Consider the following 20,798-nt stretch of genomic DNA (forward strand, 5'->3'; position numbering starts at 1 on the left):
ACATTTAATCTCTGCAGACATCCCTTATGAGTTCTAAATCAACTGAGAAAAAAAAAACAAGGAATAAGCAGATGAAACTCAACATATTAAAACATTTCACTTAAAATATTGGATTTAATAATTAAATAATTTATTTCAAATATCCAAATAATTTGGAATACTTAAATATTGAATGATATATATTGCCAAGAACTGTGAAGTCTTCTCTCCCTGGTTCAGCTTGGGTATGTGGCCACAGTGAGCTTTCTAATACTGATCCTCCTAAAATAGACAGGTTTACCTTGTCCCCATCACAGTCTTGCTCCTCTATTCTTCCAGAGATGGGAGAAGCAGACCAGAGCAGCCCATCCCCAGGGTCTCTGGCTCCCAAGAGAAGGAGAGAGGAAGGGACTGAGCGGCACATGCCTGGTGGGTCTCCATCCCTGACGTGGCTGAGTAGAGTTACTCCCACCTTCCAGAGGCAGGGAGGAGACAAGGTGGGGCCGGGGTTTAAGGACAATTGATCATCACAGAAAACACAGAAGGAGAGAAGAAACAATTTTCCAGCACTCTCTTTTCCACTACTTGACCTCTTATCCCCTAAAAAATATCATGTGATTGTTTGGGAGTAGAGATTTTAAAACAGGTTCAAACTTTCTGTCCAAAGACAGTGTCAGTTAATCTAATTTTAAATTTTAGCCTGAATGTATAACATGTGGAATTTCCAAGTTGAAATGGCCCGTTAGAGATCTTCAGTCATTCAATTATATACTTAAGATATAATTTGAAACGACATTTAATATTTATCTCTACCCCCTATTCTTTTTATTTTATTTATTCTTTTTAGTTGTACATGAAAATAGAATGTATTTTGATATAGAATACATACATGGAGAGTAACTTCCTATCCTTGTAGTTCTCAATCCCATTCTTCCAATGATGTAGAGTTACACCATTTTTGAACATAGGAAAGTCATCCTCACCCTTCACCCTACTCCTGGCAGAAATGTCTGACTTCAGAATCCCTGTACTGAACCCGTGCAGCCCTTGCTCCAAGGGGCAGCTCTTCTATTCCAAGCCATGTCAGGACTGACTTGATCAATGGGCACAGTAGGCACACTACCTGTGCCTCACATGCTCTTTGGGAGTCCATGAAAATATTTAATTTCCTTTAAAATTGGAAGAGAAAAATGAACTCTTAGGTTAAATGTTTTAATATATAATAATAATATATTTGTCTATATCAACAGTTTTAAAATAATAATCTGTGAATATAAGCATGTGTATGTATGCATGTATACATGTATATATGTGTATTTATATGTATTTTATATATTTCTATTTACACAGACTTTTTTTTAATGGAGAAAAAAAGCTCTTATGAAGGCCAAAGTGTTTAGATCCAAATGAAGTCATAACGTGGCCCTTGCCAGATTTGAATTTGTTTTTAAAAATTCAGAAAATGAAATCAAATTTGCTTAATATCAGTAAAAGATTATATATCTGAAAGCAGATTTTAAATGGTGGCATCAAAAACTTTGGGATGTGGGATGGAGCCCCAGGACTACCAAAAAAAAAAAAAATCTGAAAAAATGAGTTCAAACTGAATAGAAGTTGGTGATTTTTTTTTCCTTCTTTTTTTTAAGTTTAGAGACAGAAGAAGAGCAACAGTATCTTGCCACAAACTGTATTAACATCTCCATGGACTCACTGCAAGCAGGCAGGCAGTATTTGGTTTGGGTTCAAGCTGCAAATGCATTAGGCGTGGAGGAGTCAGAACCACTCCAGATCCATCTGGATGATATAGGTAAAGAATAAGCAATCCATAGTGTCTTTAATAACAGACAACTACCTGTGCTGACCTAGTCAATGAAGTCTAGATCTGAAAGAAGATTCTGCATATCGTGATGGATAAAATAGAAATCATACGTAATTCCTCCCCAAAGCAACTTGGAGATGAAAGTTGCCACAGCAAGCCAACCATGCTGTTGTACACCCTTCCTGTCTGATTTCTGCTTAGGTGTATGTGCTTACAGTTCACATACATGTATGTGAATTGTGCTTACAGTTCTATTGGGAACTTCCTTTTTCCAAGTGTTCTTCTAAGGGCCAGGGACAGTAAGATAGACAAGGAATGTGCTCTGTAATAATTTGCAATCTACCAAGGAGGAGAAACAAGGATTACAATAAATTATGATGTGTCTTATATTGTGAGAAGTACAGCATACTAGGAAGTTATACTCTACACCCTATCTGGGGCTTACGTGGGGGATTTTGTTTTCATCTTTACGTATTATAAAATACAATGACAATTACAGCAAATTTTATAGACATCCATAAGCTGACAGTCAGATATAACAAATGTTAGAATGTTTTGCTTCAGATAATTTTAGATCCTACTTCTTTTACATAAAATATATAATAAACATTTCTATCAACTTAATCTACAATATTATTTTTAGTGTTGTCTGAGTGTAGCATAGTTTAATCCTTTCTTGTGGAGGCTTATGGTGTTTTCAATTTTTTACCATTATAAACTATATTACCATGAATACCTTGTTGCTAAATTTTTACATGATTCTTTATTATTTTCTAAAGATAAATTCCAAAAAGTGGGGCTGGGGTTGTGTCTCAGTGATAAAGTGCTTGCCTAGCATATGTGAGACACTGGGTTCAATCCTCAGCACCACATAAAAATAACTAACTAAATAAATAAAAGTATGGAAAAGCATATAGTGCTTATACATTAAAAAAAATTCAAAAAGTAATCATCCTTAAGCTTCTTACGATTATACCCAAGCCCTAAAATCAGAACGCAGAGCATCAAGTATGAATTGCTCTGCCTTTAAAGGTCCTAGCACTAATGATTCCTGTGGTTATTAAGGATAACTTCAATAAGCTAACACTTACTGAGCATCTCCTCATGTGCTAATTGCTTTTACATCCTATTTTGTAGAAGATATTATAATTCATACATAAGGAAAGCAAGGCTTGGTGGCATTAAAAATTTTTAGACTACAGAGCTAGGGAATGCTTAATTCCAATCTTCTTGAATCCTGTCCTTAGACTTTATGATAATTTTTTTAAAAAAATCATAATGTGTCTTAAAACTTTCCTGCTGAATGGCCTATGGGATGGGAAGCCTTCTCTTAGGGTACCACACAGGTAGATTCTCTTTGGGCATGACTGCAGTCTTCTATAGCAAGTAATATCTCAACTTCTCAACTAACCACAGCAAGCTCAGATAACTAGATTGTCTAAGAATCTGTCCCATGCGCTGAATACTGGATTTGACTATGGGGATGAACAACAGAGACATTTCTTTGTATATTCTTGGAGTTGTAGTTCTCTTGACCATGATCTACATGTTTTTCCAAGTTTGCATTTTGAGGTAGAATGCAATAATATATCCTTTTTTTCGAAAGCAGATTCCTCTTGATGGATTAATGAAGTAGAAAGGCTGTTATGTCTGGTGCCCTTTTTAGGAATAATTATAGCCAGTAAATGATAATTCTAAATTATGACCAGGAGTAGTATTACTGTTGTTGTTATCATTTTGATCTTAATATCATCTCACCTGTTTATTGAACACCTATTGTGTTTCACACACTTAACATAAGTATCATATTTAATTTTGGAAACAAGCATATATGATAGTATTGTCCCATTTTATAGATGAGGAAAAGTGATAAAAATTTCTCCCTAGGCCAATTTCTAAATTCCTAAGATTTTGTTTCCTCTTCTAGTGATTCCTTCTGCATCCATCATCTCAAGAGCTGAAACTATAAATGCTACAGTAGCCAAGACCATAATTCACTGGAATAGTGAAACAATAATCGAAAAGGTTTCCTGTGAAATGAGACATAAGGCTACAACAAACCAAACTTGGAATGTAAGCTAAATTTTCATTATTCTTTAGCATGTGAGTGAATGGTTTAAAAGAAAAGCCACCTCCCAGTATTCACAGTGGACTTATGAGTGATTTATTTTACATTTTCTGATTATTTGTGTGGTTTTCAAACTACTCTAGTTTTTGTTTTTGTGTGGTTTGGTTTGGATTTTTTTTGGTACTGGGGATTGAACCCAGAGGTGCTTTCCTACTGAGCTATATCCCCAGCCTTTTTAAATTTTATTTTGAGACAGGTTCTCAATAAGTTGCTGAGGCTGGCCTCAAGTTTGTCATCCTCCTGCCTCAGCCGCTGGAGTCACTGGGATTATAGTGCTATCTTACTGGGCTCAGGCCACTCTAGCTTTAATAATGATTGCCATATGCTTCCAGAGAGCTATTTCCTGAAAAAGATCCTCATCCCTTTTGTAAATTGCTAAACAAACCAAATATCCAACCAAAGAGGGATCTAATTTTAGCTCCTTGTAATTAATTCACTGTCTCTTAGGGTGAAATTTACATCAATGATCCTGGATATAAAATTTAAATATTCTATGCTAAAATCTGACAGGCATCCAGGGAAATTAAAAGTTGTTCAGAATGGAGAACGTAGACTTAAGGATCTCTCTCTCTCTCTCTCTCTCTCTCTCTCTCTCTCTCTCTCTCAATATTTTTTAGTTGTAAATGGATCTTTTATTTAATTAATTAATTAATTAATTAATATGCAGTGCTGAGTATCGAACCCAGGGCCTCACACATGCCAGGCAAGTGCTTTATCACTGAGCCACAACTCCAGCCCCAAGAATGTCTCTTTTTAAATAAAAAATGTACAATTCATAGTGTAAAACTCATTACTAATACAGGCCTCAGCCTTGGATTAACTTAAAACAAAAACTGAATATCTAGAAAACAAACTATTCTTAAGTACCAAGTGCAAACTTATCAAGTGGGGAGAAGCACAGATATAAGCTTCCTTAATAAAATCATATGTGACAGCACCAATATAATTAAAACTCACTAATTTGAACTTGTATGACTTAGAGGAAAGTTCCAATTTTGGTGTATTCAAAAAGAATGACATTTCATTATTTTCAAATATAATAAATTGCCATTCAGTCCAAAAAAAAAATAAGGGATGGAGTTATGGCTTTGAAAGAGTTCTGTATCAGCTTTGGGTAACCAGTTTTCAGGCAGTGAAATAAAATGATGTGTAGTTAACACCGAAACATTCATAAAACACAATTCAGTTTTAATTTGGTCATTAGCATGACCTCAAGCCTTCTACCATCTTTAGCTTCATCATTTTGAACATTATTTTTGCTGTAGTGTGATATATTTTTTAAGTGTCAAGAAGATAGGGGTAAAACTATATAATTTCATGACATATCCCAAAGATACCTGTTTAGAAATAAACTCCTGATGTCCACGCTTGCTAAAATCCTCCAAGTGAACTTTTTAGTTTTTGGCATTATGACTGCTGAGTTCATGTTCTGCATCGTTTGATCAATGAAGAAGTGAAGATCCTACTGGATTCCTATTACATCTGTGGAATTTAGGTAAATCTCAAAACTACCTGCACCAAATTCTTGAGTCTTAGATTTTGAGTTAATAAGATGTTACTCATTTAGGACTTTAGAAATCATGGTCAGAAGACGCTTCTGAGTATCTTAATCTCATTTTTTTTCTATAAATAAGAGGAGGTAATAGACTATCAGGCTGTTCAAAGTCAAGCTAAGTTTTTCCAAACTGACAGAGTCAGTAGCTAGGTGTTTCTCACAGACCCTATATCCCTTTAGGCACCCAAGGAATATCTGGAAAATGAAAGGACGGGTTTCAATCCATATTTCATCCCTCCTACCATGCTTCTTCTAAATACGACTGCCACAGAAAAAGAGGATTTACCATTTCTTAGTAGATTCCCCAAATCATTTCAGCAATAGCCAGGAGGAAGCTTTGTTCTGCACTTAATAGCATTAATACTTCTGGGTTTTGCATGAAGTGTTGTCTTTGACTCCTTGATGAAGGGATAGAAAAGCCAGAGCCAAAAGAAGTGAGAGGACTCAAAAGACTGCAGGTCCCTCTTCTACCTCAGTTCTGCGGTGACATTGCTTCCTGTCAGATATTGCTGGAGGGCTGTTCTTTACCTTCCAGTGACAGGCGGCCGTCTCTGGAAAGCCTTGTGGCTGAGATCACAAGCTCTGCGGTTCAAAGCCTGGCTCTGCTGCTTTGTAGTTGTGCAACCTTGAGAAGCTCCTTATCCACCCTGTGCCTCATTATTCCCATGTGTGAAATGGGGATAAGAAAAGCCCCTACCTGGTATGGATGTGTGTGGTGTGGTGAGGTGGGGTGGGGTGGGGGTGGGGGATCAAATGGTGTAGGGAACTAGTTCAGAATGGAATAGGGTCAATATTCAGTGCCTGCTAGCTGTTATTTTTACTCTTTATCTTAACCTGCAGAGGTTAGCCTTGCTACAGAGGTGCTAGTGCCAAGCAATCTGTCTGAAAAAGCAGGGTACTGAAGGTGTTTTCCACCTCTTTAAAGTTAAGCTGCTTACCCTGAGGTCTCAAAAGGAACCTGCCAGTCCTTCCTGTAATCCTGCAAGGCTCAGGCTGCCAGGCAGAAGTTTGATCTACTGGTTTGATGACTTGGTTCCAATCCAAGTCAAAGCCTCAGATTTCATCCTTGCAGATTGAACTGCATTTGAGGGAAACCTTTACAAACATCTTGCCCTACCTTATTAGTCTTGGCCCTTTCTTTCTTTTTTTTTAATATTTTATATTTATATGGTGCTGAGGATATAACCCAGTGCCTCACACATGCTAGGTGAGTGCTCTACCTCTTAAGCCACAACCCCAACCCAGAGTCTTGGCCCTTTCTTGACTTCTCAAGTAGTATAGCTGAGACTAAGCTGGAGTATGTAATGAAGATTCAAGTAAAGTTTCAGAAATAGCAAAAGGAAAATAAGCATCTCTGAGAAAAACTAGCTACTGTGCAATCTAGATTACAAAATAAGACCAGCTCCTAAAATTAGGAGGCTCTATTCAGTCTAACTCAAGCTTTTTTTGTGTGCAGTAGATCTCACCTTGGCCATCACAGCAAGGAGCTCCCTCCTACATATCTACCCTCCCAGTCTGTAGGATAGGGAGAGCAGTTTCCGTAAATAGAGGCTTCTGTTTTATTTAAATCCTGTCTTCTGGGTTCTGATTATGTTTAAGAACAATTGTCCTACATAGGTGTTTTATACCAGGACTGATTCCCTCTTCAAAAGGAAGTTATACATGTATATGTGATCCTTACCTTTGGGTCTTGAAGAAAACAACACAGTCAGCCTCTCCTAAAAGAAATGCATGCACAGTAGCAGTGAAGTCATCTTGCGTCACCTAAAGGTATCCTATAAATTGCACAGCTAAACAAAGCCGTCTCCACATTTGTTAATCAGCTGACAATCAATACTGGACCCCAGTACAAGCTACAAAATTTTAGGAGATCTGCTTTCCACCAATTAAATACCTAAGTTTTAGTACTTGAAATTTTCTCCCGGGTTTTCATTATTTCTTAAATTGCATATCAGTCATCTACTGCTACAATAATGGATAGCAAACTGCCACAAAAACTGAAGAGACACACAACAGTAAGCATTTGTTCCTCTCTGTCATGGGGTCCAGCCCGGCGAGGTTGAGCTTCACTGATATGGGACATGTGTTTGCAGGTCAGCTGGCTTGCTCACGTGTCTCAACATGGGTTTTCTCCAAGTCCTCCTCCTGGGACCAGTGGGCTAGCCTGGGCATGCTCTTCTCATGGTGATGGCAGAGGACAAGAGCACCTGAGCCCCATCACTGCTTTGCCTTTCAGTCCTATATTTAAGCCCGAGTTCAGTGTAAGAGCACACTCAAAGCCATGAGGCCATGTGACAAAGACAGAGGTAACCTGCAGGGAAAAGGCCTGGGCCATCACAGAAATCTCCCTCTGGAGAATGTTGTCCACATTCTCTCTACCCTGCTGGAAACAGCTGCTGTGAGGACACCACTATCTTTAAACGACTGAGAATCTTGGCAGTGCTCACCCTGCACTAGCTCTTGACTCTATTGACTACCTGCTCCTTGAGCATGTCATGCCACTTGGTTATCAGGAAGGTCTTTGTTCCCTAACCATATCTCTAGCTGCCCTTTCCTTTGTAAACCCTCTTCTCTGCCAACTCCCTAAGTATGAACACTCCCTTTGAGATAGGAACTTGGGGATACAGAAAAAGAAAGGTATGCTGAATCCCCAAAGAGAAGCACCTATGAACCTTTGGAATGCAGGAAATGCCCATGAATCTTTGAAACTCAAAGGAGGCAACTCATGAGAAATCTAGCTCACATCCTTGGCTTATGTCCTTGGACCTCATCTGGAGGACAATATGCAAGGAAGTACAGGGAAGACTGGTGATATTGTGTGACTACCCTGATTCTACCTCTAGTTCAATCCCTAGCTATGTTCCTTTATAAATAGTAACACCCCAGACCAGGGCATTGCTACCTGGCTCCTTGGAGCTGGCTTGCATTTTCCCTTGAACGTGTATTACTTGCTTTGTCCCAAAAGATGTCTCACTCTTCAGGTAGTCCGAATTCTCCCTTGAATGTGTATCTGCTTTCCTAAATAGATTTGTCTGCTTCTGACTGGCATTCGCTGAAATTCTCTTCCACCATGTACACCAAGGATGCCACTTATCCTAAGTTGAGTCCTGCTCTCCAAGAACTCTTCCATGACACTTCTATGCCTACAGTCTCTCTCTCTCTCTCCTCACTTTGTAGCTCTTTTCACCCCATCCCCGGGCCTCTACCACACCTATAGGCTGGAACTTGGAGCCCAACCAGCTCTCAGAACATCAAACCTACACTTGTAACCTGTCGGTTATTTTCATGGTCTGTCTCGCTGCACCTAAGCTCCTGTCAAGATGAGCTCATAAGCAGTAATCCACGCTCACTTCCCTGTCCCTATTTCAGGAACATTTGCCATATGGTATATACTTTTATATACTGTTTATATATTTATATCCTTATGCTTAATCTATGAGCTCCTATGGGGGTGGCTTTATCCTAACCATTTTTGTATTGCTGTTTATTTTTATAATGTTAAGTCCATATGGATAGTATTCTACATATTAGCTATTACTGTTATTTGCCTTTAATGTGCCTAACCTTGGTAATAGTAAGGCAGGGGGTCTAGATTATAAATTTAAGTAAATGGATTAGTGATGACTGGATTATTATTATCTAATTAAGATAGACCAGGCTATTGATAAACTTTTTATTCAAGGGCCAAACAGTAAAATTTTAGTTTTCACAGGACATAAGGTTTCTGTCCTAACTCGTCATCTCTGTTTGTATAGCCTGAAAGCACTCTCAGATAATATATAAATGATTGAACATAACTGTATTCCAATATTATTTTATTTTCAGAAACTACAATCTGAATTTTATATAATTTCTATGTATCATGGAATATTCTTTTCATTTTTTTTCAACCATTTAAAAATGTAAAAACCATTCTTAGCATAGGCTGCACAAAATCAAGTATTGATTCTTTTCCTGGAAGGGTTGATAGAACTGTATACAGATTGCAAAGGATCAAACCCTTGACTTTTGCTTTTCAAAATGCTTTTGCTATATTACTCAGCCTCAAAGAAAAATGAAATTATAGCATTTGCTGGTAAATGAATAGAACTGGAGAATATCATGCTAAGTGAAATAAGCCAATACCAAAAAACCAAAGGCTAGATGTTTTCTCTGATATGTGGATGCTAATTCACAATAAGGGGGAAGGAGCAAGGGAAGAATAAAGGTACTTTAGATTACATAGAAGAGAGTGAAGGAAGGGGAGGGGTATGTGGGCAGGAGGGATAGTAGAATGAATCAGACATTATTACCCTATATACATATGACTACATGACATTATGCTGCATTTATGTATGATATATCAAAATGCATTCTACTGTCATGTATAATTAATTAAAACATATTTTTAAAAATACATGGGGGAAAAAGATTTTGCTAGTATAAATAGAAGATCTGGAAGAACATGTGATTAGTCACAGCTAAATTTCCCAGTCACCACCCTGCTTCTCTCCTCACCAAACCCTATATTAAAATAATTTGTCAGTGAGATGGGAAGATTAGAGATGAGGGGAAGAGGGAAGAAACCAAGAACCAGACACTGGTGGGCTACTGAGGAGGACCCTGTACCCTGAGCCATGTCCTAAGTCTGTACTCATGGGAGGTAGAGACTATAAAACTTTCTGGGTAGGTTGGAGATGCTTCTTACCCTACCAAGAATGTTCTCAGGAACTTAGATGCAACCCTAAGAAAAGATGTGCTTCAAACTGATGGAAGCAAAGTTTCAGTACTCTCCAACCTTCAGAAATGAGGCTGTAAATAGAAATGAACTGTTGTTTAAAAATGAAGTTACATTTCCTGTGCTCTTGAGGTAGACCCTCTACACAGACACTGATGATGTCTAGTTCTCTCGATGACCATTTTGGCCTCTTGAGGCATCATCTCTCCTTTGCAAGTCCCTGAGCAGTTACCTGATTTGCCTCATTATAGAAACAGCTGGTAACAGTTGTATAAAATTCTTTCTCATTTATATTGAAATCTATAAAAACAAATTCAAATTTATAAAGGTAGAGACAAAAACAGTTGTTCCCAGGGCAGGAATGGAGGGATGGGAGGATTAGAGTTCAGAGGATACTAAGTAGCAGAGATGAAGGATGAAGAAAGAAGTCTAGAGACTTACTACAGAACACGAGGACTGTGGGTAATAAAATTGTATTGTACATGAGATGTGTGCCAACTGAGTCAGTTTTGGCTGTTCGTGCCACAAAAACAAGAAAAATGGATAACAATGTGAGACGATGAATATGTTCATTTGTTTTACTATAGGCTTTTTATTATGTGAAACATCCCGTCACATCACGTATACTTTACATATACACCGTAATATTTATTTTTAAAGAATTCTTTCTATTTGGAATTCTTACTGTACTTAAGGGCATTTCTTAGTAAGTGACATATTGGAGAATCACGACTCCTTCACAAGAGTAGCTGGTCCCAAGCAGAGCGCATTTGAAAGTCAAATCTTCAGCACAATTCAAATCTCTCTTGGATCCCAGGAGACCCCAGGTTCCAGGCATATTTGTACAACAGACAATTCTGAGGGCCAGGAGTTATGGAAACTTGAATGATCTCTTTCAGGGAACCCGGCATCCTCAAAACATATTTTCATGAATTTTACATTTTCAATGCATTACAAGTTTTAAAGATTGATGTTAAGATTGGGTTTTGAAAGAAGAATCCCTGAGTGAGGTTGATAACCATGCTTTCATCTTTTCTTCCTTTTTCAATTGTGTATTTATTTTTTATCCTGATGGTTTTAACTTTGTCTTTCATGAGGCTCTAGCAACTGTTTTCTCTTGTGATTGCATAAATGCATTTCTAGACATATTTTATGTCTGCCTTTCAATCATGCCTCACTTTTTTCAGTAAACCACTTACTATAGCACACTGAAAATTCTCTGCAAATGCCTTGGCTTCTCTCTCCCAGCAAAAACAACTGGTTCGGGGGTCATATTTTTCATTATGTTCTATTGTTGGTTGTAATGCCCCAGAAAAAAAAAAAACAATTGTAAATCTATTACTCAGGTATTTTGTTTCTTATTTCCATTGGATTTTTCTAATTCAGCATTCTCAAATGTTTCTCTCTTTTCTCATACACACATATACACATGCACATACACTAGGTCTTCCAGAATTTGCATAAATCTGTAGTAAGGGCCAATTTAATAGCTTAGCTTATGAGTACCTTTTTTTTCTAAAAGTAATCATGAGCAAGTGAAATTATCTCATCATTTAAAAAACTACTGATCTAAATAATTAAATTAGGGCAGTTTCAAAAGCTATCAGGTCCTTCATCCCCCCCCCCTTCATTAAAATCACGTATTCCAATATTTAAAATGTATTACATTTTGGACTTTCTTGAAATTTAGGAGGAGCCTATATAGAAAGAGAGTTGTTGAACACATGCAATGTTAATTTCACTCTTAATGTTTATAATACATATTTGATTATATATATTTTATACAAAATGCTTCATCCTTTGTTTTCCCAGGGTCTAGAAGAGTCCTGGAATACACTAGGGGCTGTCCTGGAATACAGTTCCATACATTGCTGCTAAGTGGAATAACTGTTTTAAAAGCACACGATATATATCATCTGGTTATTATTGCACATCTATTTCAGATTAAAGAATTTGACACCAACTTCACATATGTACAAAAATCAGAATTCTACTTGGAGCCAAACATTAAGTATGTATTTCAAGTGAGATGTCAAGCAACAGGTAAAAAGTATTGGCAACCCTGGAGTGCACCCTTTTTTTATAAGACACCTGAAACAGGTGAGTGTACTTACATATTTAATTCTTCAAGTCTCTTCTTCTGTCCTTCGATTCTTTTCTAAGTGCATACACTTTTTCTGCTTAACTTCTACCAAAATTGACAAACTATTCCAGGTAAGTGGTAAATCATCCTTTTGCCTTGACAGCAAATTACAAATTGGAATATTCCTGGGCATAAGAACTAACTGGGGGCACTTGTTTAAGAAGATGTTCATAATCCCTGCACCCCAAAGAGTTTGATCCACAAGTAGTGGGTGGGAGGTTCTTACAGGTCAGAATTTCTTACAAACACTGGGTGATTGCAAAGCATGTAATTATCAAAGATCTTATTTTGAAAAACATTAAGAATTAAAAATATATATTCTTCTAAAAGAGACACAAATCAAATAATATCAATGTAAGTATTGATAAATACTACTATATGCAAAGCAATTGGAAGATAAAGCACTTAAACATGGTATTAATTAGTTCTCAACAAGGTCTAGATGATCCTTAGAAATTTTCCTATTCCAAAGATTATTAGTTTAATTTCATATACATTTATTCATGTCACTCAATAACAATTTGTAATTAAATGGAGTTTAATGGTAGCAAATAATAAAATAAATCTATTATAGTTGTTGTAATAGTCCATAATGGCCCCATAAACTGAAGCTGTCTCCATACTGTAGGTAGTTTATATGTTAGGTTATAATGTTTCTTTTCAGAAATGAAGGACTGGCTAGGCTTGGTCGTGCACCTGTAATCCCAGCAGCTCAGGAGACTGAGTCAGGAAAATCACAATTTAATAAGCCAGCCTTGGCACTTAGTGAGGCCCTAAGCAATTTATCAAGGGACTCTGTCTCAAAAAATATAAATAAATAAATAAATAAATAAATAAATAAATAGGGCTGGAGATTGTGGCTCAGTGATTAAGCCCCTCTGGGTTCAATCCCTGGTACAAAAAAAAAGGGGGGGGGGCTTTAATTATAATCACAGTACTGTTAACATCATCTTTACTTAACGTCTTGTAATTGTGTTTTATATTTTCAAAGCACTTTGACATACATTATAAATATTCATGTCTGCCAAATAAGTAGAGGGAGCCAAGAGCCAAAGTAACCAAACAGTTCTTTTGGCGCCCCCTAATGCCCAGATGATGGAAATACAGAAATACATTATCAATGGAATTATTTTCAATAATGAATTATCAGTTCTCTCTTTTGAAAGTTAATTTATAACTTCACGTATTCTGTTTTGAGCTGATAGCTCTAAGAATTCTTACAACTTTAGATACCAACTTATATAATTTAGTTGGTAATTTAATATTTTTAAGTGAAATCAAGAATTATTTAGCAAGATTATTCAAATTGATATAACATTTACTTACCACTTACAAAGTACTACTGTATATAAGCTTGTTTGATTTTTACATCAACCATGTAATTCACACCATTTTACAAATGCAAAAACTGAGGCATGGCTTGCTAAATAGCATGATAGCACCTAATTACTCAAACACTGTGTGTTCTCCCCACCACCCCTCAGCAGCCTCATCAGATTTTTCAGCACATACATCAAGGTGAAGGGGAAAACAATATGAATATTCTACAAGTTCAGTAAAAGGCTGCAAATGTTTTTCTTTAAGGGTAAAATTTTCAATTGGAGATACAAGAGACTAAGAATACCAAAGCTACCCTACAACAATCTAAACTTAAAATCCTTTGTTTCCTAAGAAGAAAAATCACTCAAGGGGTAAAATTAAATATCCCTGAAAACTTTCATTCATCCAAGTTCTTCGTGTTGGCTGAGGGGAACCATAGTTATTCTCTTGACACAATCTCTTTCTAAGACATATTAAATTAGAAACAATGAAAATGTGTCAGGGAAAGTACAAATATTAAATCTTTTTGAAAACATTTCTTTTCTGTTTGTAAAAGCAATGCAAGTCTATCATAATATACAGCTTAGAAGTACCTGCTATTTACATTTTAATGAATTTAATACTAACTTTTTTCTATGCACCTATTTTTTAATGGTTGGTGCTATGGTGTACATACTGTTTTGTATACTGATTTGCTCACTTAATTCACCTTGTAGAGTTTTTAAAACCCTATTTAATGGCTGCACAGCATTCTAGTTTTTGAATGTACTATAATTCATTTAATCCTTTCTTTATTTAAACAATATCTAGGTTCTTTTTTATTTTCAATAAACTTCTTTGAATAGATTTGCATATAAACTCCCATTTCTCTTGATCTAAAGAAATTTTTGAATTAAGAGTTAAGCACGTTTTGAGATGTTGATGCATGCTACCAATGGCTTTTTAGCACATCTTTAGTAGTGATTGGTTTTTACAAAAAGATATCCATGGAAAGGCAGTTATCCACTTATTCATGAAGGACTCATTTAGCCTCTGCTACTTGCCAGGCACTTCCTAGGTGCTTGGGAACCTCAGCAAACAAAGGAGACAAAGATCCCTGACTTGAAGAAGTCTCATTCTAAAGAAGACAGAAAATGAAAATCAAGCATAATAATTGCATAAGTTACATAGCATTATAAATAAAAATATAAATTGAAGCAGTAGGAACCAAACTTCACATCTGACGTATAAATTGCCTTATGATTGAAAAACACTAAAAAGATATAGTTCCTGTATTACTTTGGTTGACCAATTTCTTTGAGAATGAGGCTTTTTTTACCAACCAAATTTTCCCAGTAATAAAGTTTATTTGTGAAGAAATGCAATCCAGACAGTAATGTTTCCTCCATGCAGTAATTTCCTGTTTTATTCTCTAAGATTCTTATTTGCAACTCAATGATTTGATTCATCTCAATACAGCATGTTTTCAAAATTACATCCAGCTAAGAGAGCAGGACAAATTCTGAAGGAGGAATGACTTGTTCTGCAGCCCCTACATTCTTCTGTATTGCTTTCCTTCTGGAAAAATATTTATTTTTTATTTTTTATTTTTTGGTCTTTAAAACCTGGTCTCAAGGTGGGTATGTAACTCAGTGGTAAAGCACTTGCCTATCATGGCAAAAGCTTTGTGTTTGATACACAGTAATATTAAAAAAAGAAAAAGAGACCAAAAAATACCTGTAATTGTGATTACTTGGGAGTCTGAGGTAGAATTGCAAATTCGAGGGCAGCCTAGGCAGCTTTTGAAAATCTTGTCTCAAAAGAAAAAAGAAAAAGGGTTGGGAATGCAGCTTAGTGGCAGAGGTCCCTCAGTTCAATCCTCAGGGAGGGGGACAGGGAGTAAATTTAAAAGCATATGTACAGCTATAATGCACCAATAAAAAATGTAGGGGAAAAAAAAGCAAAATTTTGGTTTCAGAAAGAAACCAAATGGGGCTGGGGTTGTAGCTCAGGGTAGAGCTCTTCCCTAGCACATATGGTGCACTGGGTTCCATCCTCAGCACCACATAAGAAAATAAAAAAGTACTGTGTCCATCCACAACTAAAAAATAATATAAAAATTAAAAAACCAAACCAGTAATTTATAGTAAGAGTAAAGTAACTTACAAGACTTAATGTCTTTTCCTTCCTCAAAGTATTTGGTCTTTAATGGAAAACAAAATCTTATAACTAAAGAAGAAAAAGAGAATCAATCCCTTAGACCATCAGGTTTTAGCAAACACACAGAAAAGGTTTCTCTGGGTTAGACATCCATTTTATTCTATCCTGGTTTAACAACAAGAGGCCAATTTAAGTTATGGACTGGACTCCAGGTATCTCCAAGACAATAAATTATAATAGCAAACATTTATTGGATGCTAACTATGTACTGGGCATCATGATAAGTATTTTATGTGTGGATTGCTGTTTACCACTGCAATCCTATAAAAGGATTGTAATTATTATTCCTTAGTACGGAGGAAGGTAGTTGAGACCTGAGAAGTTTTACCAAACCTGTAAAGCTGGTAGACAGTGAAACCAAGATATAATTCAGTCTGTGGGACTCCAGCATCCACATCATTTATAGCCCTGCTGGTCACCTTCCTAAGAGATCTAGGAAGGTTCTATGTCAACCCCACCCAAACCACCTAACCAAATCCTCCCTGCACATTACCTAATAATTAAACTATGCCAACAGAACTTCACTTCTAATGTAGGATTTGTTATGAAAAATGCAGAAACATGAGAAAAGAATCTCAAGATGTTATCAGCTATTTCTACTTTGTCGTGAATACATGTGGAAGCAGCTCCAGGTTGAGGCATTGAGAATGAAGCACAGGACTCCAGGAACTTTGAATCAGGCACGGGAAGGAAAATTAGATGAGGATGTAGTAGAGGTGAAGGAGAAGGTGACCTTGACCATGACAAGATTGCCACAGGCAATTCACCGTGTGGTTTTCTATCTGGTCCTGGTCCAGTAAAATATCTGGAACATAGTGTTTCTGAGGGTGGGAGCCATGGGCCCTCTGCATTATAATACCTGTAGCTTGCTTAAAATGCAGATTCCTGGGCCTCTTACCAAGTGACACTTTTTCAGGAAAGTGTAAGAACCACTGTCCTAGAAGTTAGACACACCATATAAGAGGGAAGAGAGTATCTTACAGATAATGCAGGGTACAGGCAGGAAAGGTGGGTCCAAATGGGGAGGTCTGGTTGCCCAACTCATCTCCTTGGAAATAATGGACACTCAGGAAGCAGAAAAATTTGGTCATGTGAGAATCTCAGGTAATTATCTCTGCTGCCAACTGGCCATTTCTCTCTTTCCTATTTCTCCTGAGTCTCTATCACCGCTGCTCACCTCAACAGAGCAGGATCTTCAGAGGCACAGAATTGTGGGTCAGCTGCTCCAGTTAACCAGTGGTAAAATGACCTCTTCAGCCTACACCCTGCCCTGCCTCTTCAGGTGAGGCTGCAGCTAGCTGATCCTGAGGACCATGGAGAGCTGCTGCAGGTGGAGCTTCTAACCCACCAACCCGACAGCCACTATAAAAATCCCTGGGGTCTTGAAGTAGTGCAGAAGGTGCCCCAAAGGGGAAAAGATTCTTTTGTCAGTGCATAGAAAACCAACATTGAGAATGTGAAAGTCAACTCCCTAAACTCACCATAACCAAAGATAAAAAGGTGAAACAACCACTTCTAGGTAGGAGTGGTTTTCAATTCTGCACTGTAACACAGAACCCTTTGTAATGGGGAAAAAAAAAAAAAGGGTACTGGCCTTTGATCCCTTTAATAAGTCTTAGGCCTGAGGGAAGGGCATTCACATTTCATAATGACTAATTAACTTGCTCGAATTGCAAGTTGCAGAAGTTTCCCAGAGAAATCATATTATGCTTTTTTTTTTTTTTTGACAATTTTCCAGAGGAGGGCAAGTAGGAGCAGAGCTATATGCCACATTGTACTTTGTTCTCATCAAAGTACTGGTTGCTGCTTAGCAGTGACTCTTGAAAGCTCTCATTAATACTTCAGGAGTGTTTGTGGCTAGAAGAGAAAAACCAAATATTATGTCAGTGGAACAAAATAGCAGTGATATTAAATACAATACGAATTTGATGGTGGCACATGAAGTGTTTTTCAAAAGTGCTGTTATTCGTAATGAGAGATTTGGTGATTCATTCATATGGAGATGAACAATAAATTTATAGATTCTTTCTTTACATATTTAGTTTTTGCAGAACTGGGGGTTGAACCCAGGGACTCTCTACCACTGAGCTACATCCACAGCTTTTTTTTTTATGTTTTGCTTTTGAGACCTTTTGTCCAAGATTGGCATAATATGTAGTTCTTGATTGCTAAACGTGTTAAATAGACACACATTGTTTCCTGAAATACTAATACACTGAGACTTTCCATTTGGGTTTTATTTAAATTTCTTTGGATCCTGAATCTAATAAATCACCAGGCTTCTGAGACTAAAAAACAACTCAGAATTCTGAGTTCCACAATTTCTCTGAGGTTTGCCATCTGTTCATAGAAGATAAAGATTAAGCTTTTCCATGATGAAGTAGTAACCTCCTGTTTTAGGTTCCTATTGTTGTGGTACCAAATTATCACAAACTGAATAGTTTGAAACAGAAAAATTGTATTATCCTGTAGTTCATAGAAATCCAAAATCAGTATCACAGGACTAAAATTGAGGTGTGAACAGGGCTGTGTTTCTTCTGGAAGTTCTAGACAGGATCATTTTCATTACCTCTTCCAGATTCCTAAGACTGCTTGCATTTGTTGGCTTGTGGCCCCATCCTCCACCTTCAATGTGACAGGTGCAGCATCTTTCAGTCTCTATCTCTGACTCTCATCCTTCTGCCTCCTTCTTACAAGGATACTTGTTATTTCATTCAATCCACCCATATAGCCTAGGATAGTGACCCCATTCTAAGTCCTTCATGCCAGATAAGGTAGCCAATTCATAGGTTCTAGGGTTTAGGATATGGACATCTTTAGGAGGCCATGATTTGTTCTACCACATATCACTAATCCATCCACCACTGAAAATTGCACTTTTGACTAGCCAGGGGTGATTTGGTACAAGCAAAAAAAAAAAAAAAAATCAACTCTGCTTATCTTAAGCAGAAAGGGAATCATTGGAAAGACAGCTGAAAATCAGTAGAAAGGCTGGTGAAAAGGGCATGAGGAGATGCATGTCTGAGCAGGAGCCGGAATCAGTCTAGGAAGAACCTGGTGAGAACCCTACAGCTGGCACGTGTGCCTGCCCTGTGTTGTGAAGCCCACTGCTGCTGCTGTCACCAGCCCCTGGATATAGCTATAGCTACTGCATACATATTGGGTACTATGTGGTTTCCTGAAGCTGCATGTTACCTATCTACATTCAAAGTCTGGGAGTTGAGGGAGCTGGCTTCTGACTAGCTAGCCTTAGGTCATCTACTTAAGCTATTTGCCAGCTGTGCAGAGAGGGAGTATCTATTTCCCCAAGACTTCTGAAGAGAAAAGCCCTACTTGCCTCTGACCTATGTTAGAATGTCCACAAGGAAGTAAGTCCTGGTGTTGGGCAAATCAAAAATGGCAAATATTTATCAGACTCTTTGGACTCAGGAATTAGGACAAGCATTGCTGGAGAGCAGGGCTGTACTTTTGAAAAATCTTTGACTACTAGTAGGTGTGGAAGGCTCCCCATTCTCACACATTGAGTTTTGCTACACCTCGACATCAGGCCCTCATCTATATATGGTCCATACCACTGAGGGAAATTTTCTAGATGATTGCTGCTTTTTACCTTTTCCTCCTTTTATTCTTTGCCTTAATAATATAAATGCCATGTGTACATTTTGTACCCCCTTCTCTCTGAAGATAAAAAGAGCTCACAGCCTAGGAATATATGAATGAAGATAGTCCCTTGGATATTTCTCTGCACACCTTGTCATCCTTAATATATATGGTTGACATAATCCATTCATCTACTCCATGATTCACTGTTTGACTTGTTTTTCAAGGTGTGGTAATGAGTGTGTTGCTGACATTTCATTTTCTCTGCCCTGGGCTTCTGGTGCCTACTTGATAAGTGTGACCACTGTCTGAACAATAATGGTGAATTCCAACCACAGGGCTAAACTGGTCTGGCCTGGAGAAATTGCTATTTTCTTAAATACTGTGGTACAGTAGAACAACCAAAGAAAAAGATTAGAGAGAAGCCAGAAAGAGATGTTTGTATTTAACAAAAGTAGGATGGGAGCAAAAAACTCCAATGATTTTGAAAACACACCCTTTGTCTTTAATTATTATTTTATTTTTACTATGATTCCTCTTCTTGAACATCTAGAATCTTCTGAAAGAAAGTCTTAAAAAGATCCATGTCTTATCTCTAATCAAAGCATTTATGAGGCAGGCCTTGATTACCATGGCTTTGACACAAGGTTGGCAAAGACATAGGTAAATAAAGAAACCTCTTAGGTGTTAAGACTCTTTGGCCCAGTAATTTTACTTTTAAAAGTCTGCCCTAAGGAAATAATCCAAGATATGGAAATCAAGAGATGTGGAAAGGAAGTTTATGTACAACGATATTTATCCTAAAGCTAATCATAATAGTAAGAATTTGAAAACAATCTGTAAGTCTCACAATAGCAATAACTAATGCTTATTAGGGTTTTAATTGATATAAAACATGGTACTGAGTTGCTAGATATGAACTATCTAATTAAACCTCAAATGTGAAGCACTGCTATTATCCAATTTTACAAATGAGGAAACTGAGTCATAGAAGGGTTAAACAATTTGCCAGAACCATACTCCTCCAACTAGTGGATGCAGGACTTTGACCTAGTTTCATTTGAGTTCACAGTTGGTGTTTGAAACTACCATGGTGTACAGTTTCTCAGTATGACTATAACTGAATAAATTCAGTATAAAAGTGATAAAATCTCAAATATCCCTAATAATACTAATAATAATGATAATGATAATGTCTCAATTTAAAAATTTTTTCTTAGTTGTAGATGGACCTTTTATTTATTTATTTTTATGTGTTGCTGAGGATCAAACCCAGTGCTTCACACATGCTAGGCAAGAGTTCTATCACTGAGCTACAGCCCCAGCCCTCAAACAATT

At 37.2% G+C, this 20,798-nt stretch overlaps 1 protein-coding gene across 1 annotated transcript in view; it reads left to right on the forward strand.

Annotated features, from left to right (window-relative positions):
- The window catches only part of Il23r (interleukin 23 receptor), a 59,658-nt gene that overhangs the window by 26,644 nt on the left and 12,216 nt on the right, over window positions 1–20,798 (forward strand). Inside the window, exons 4-6 of the mRNA XM_026410261.2 lie at window positions 1,626–1,786; window positions 3,726–3,871; window positions 12,142–12,298. Coding sequence (XP_026266046.2) covers window positions 1,626–1,786; window positions 3,726–3,871; window positions 12,142–12,298 — 464 coding nt within the window. The remainder of the gene's footprint in view (window positions 1–1,625; window positions 1,787–3,725; window positions 3,872–12,141; window positions 12,299–20,798) is intronic.

This window comes from Urocitellus parryii, chromosome 11 (genome assembly GCF_045843805.1).
Source record: "Urocitellus parryii isolate mUroPar1 chromosome 11, mUroPar1.hap1, whole genome shotgun sequence".
Lineage (NCBI taxonomy): Eukaryota > Metazoa > Chordata > Mammalia > Rodentia > Sciuridae > Urocitellus > Urocitellus parryii.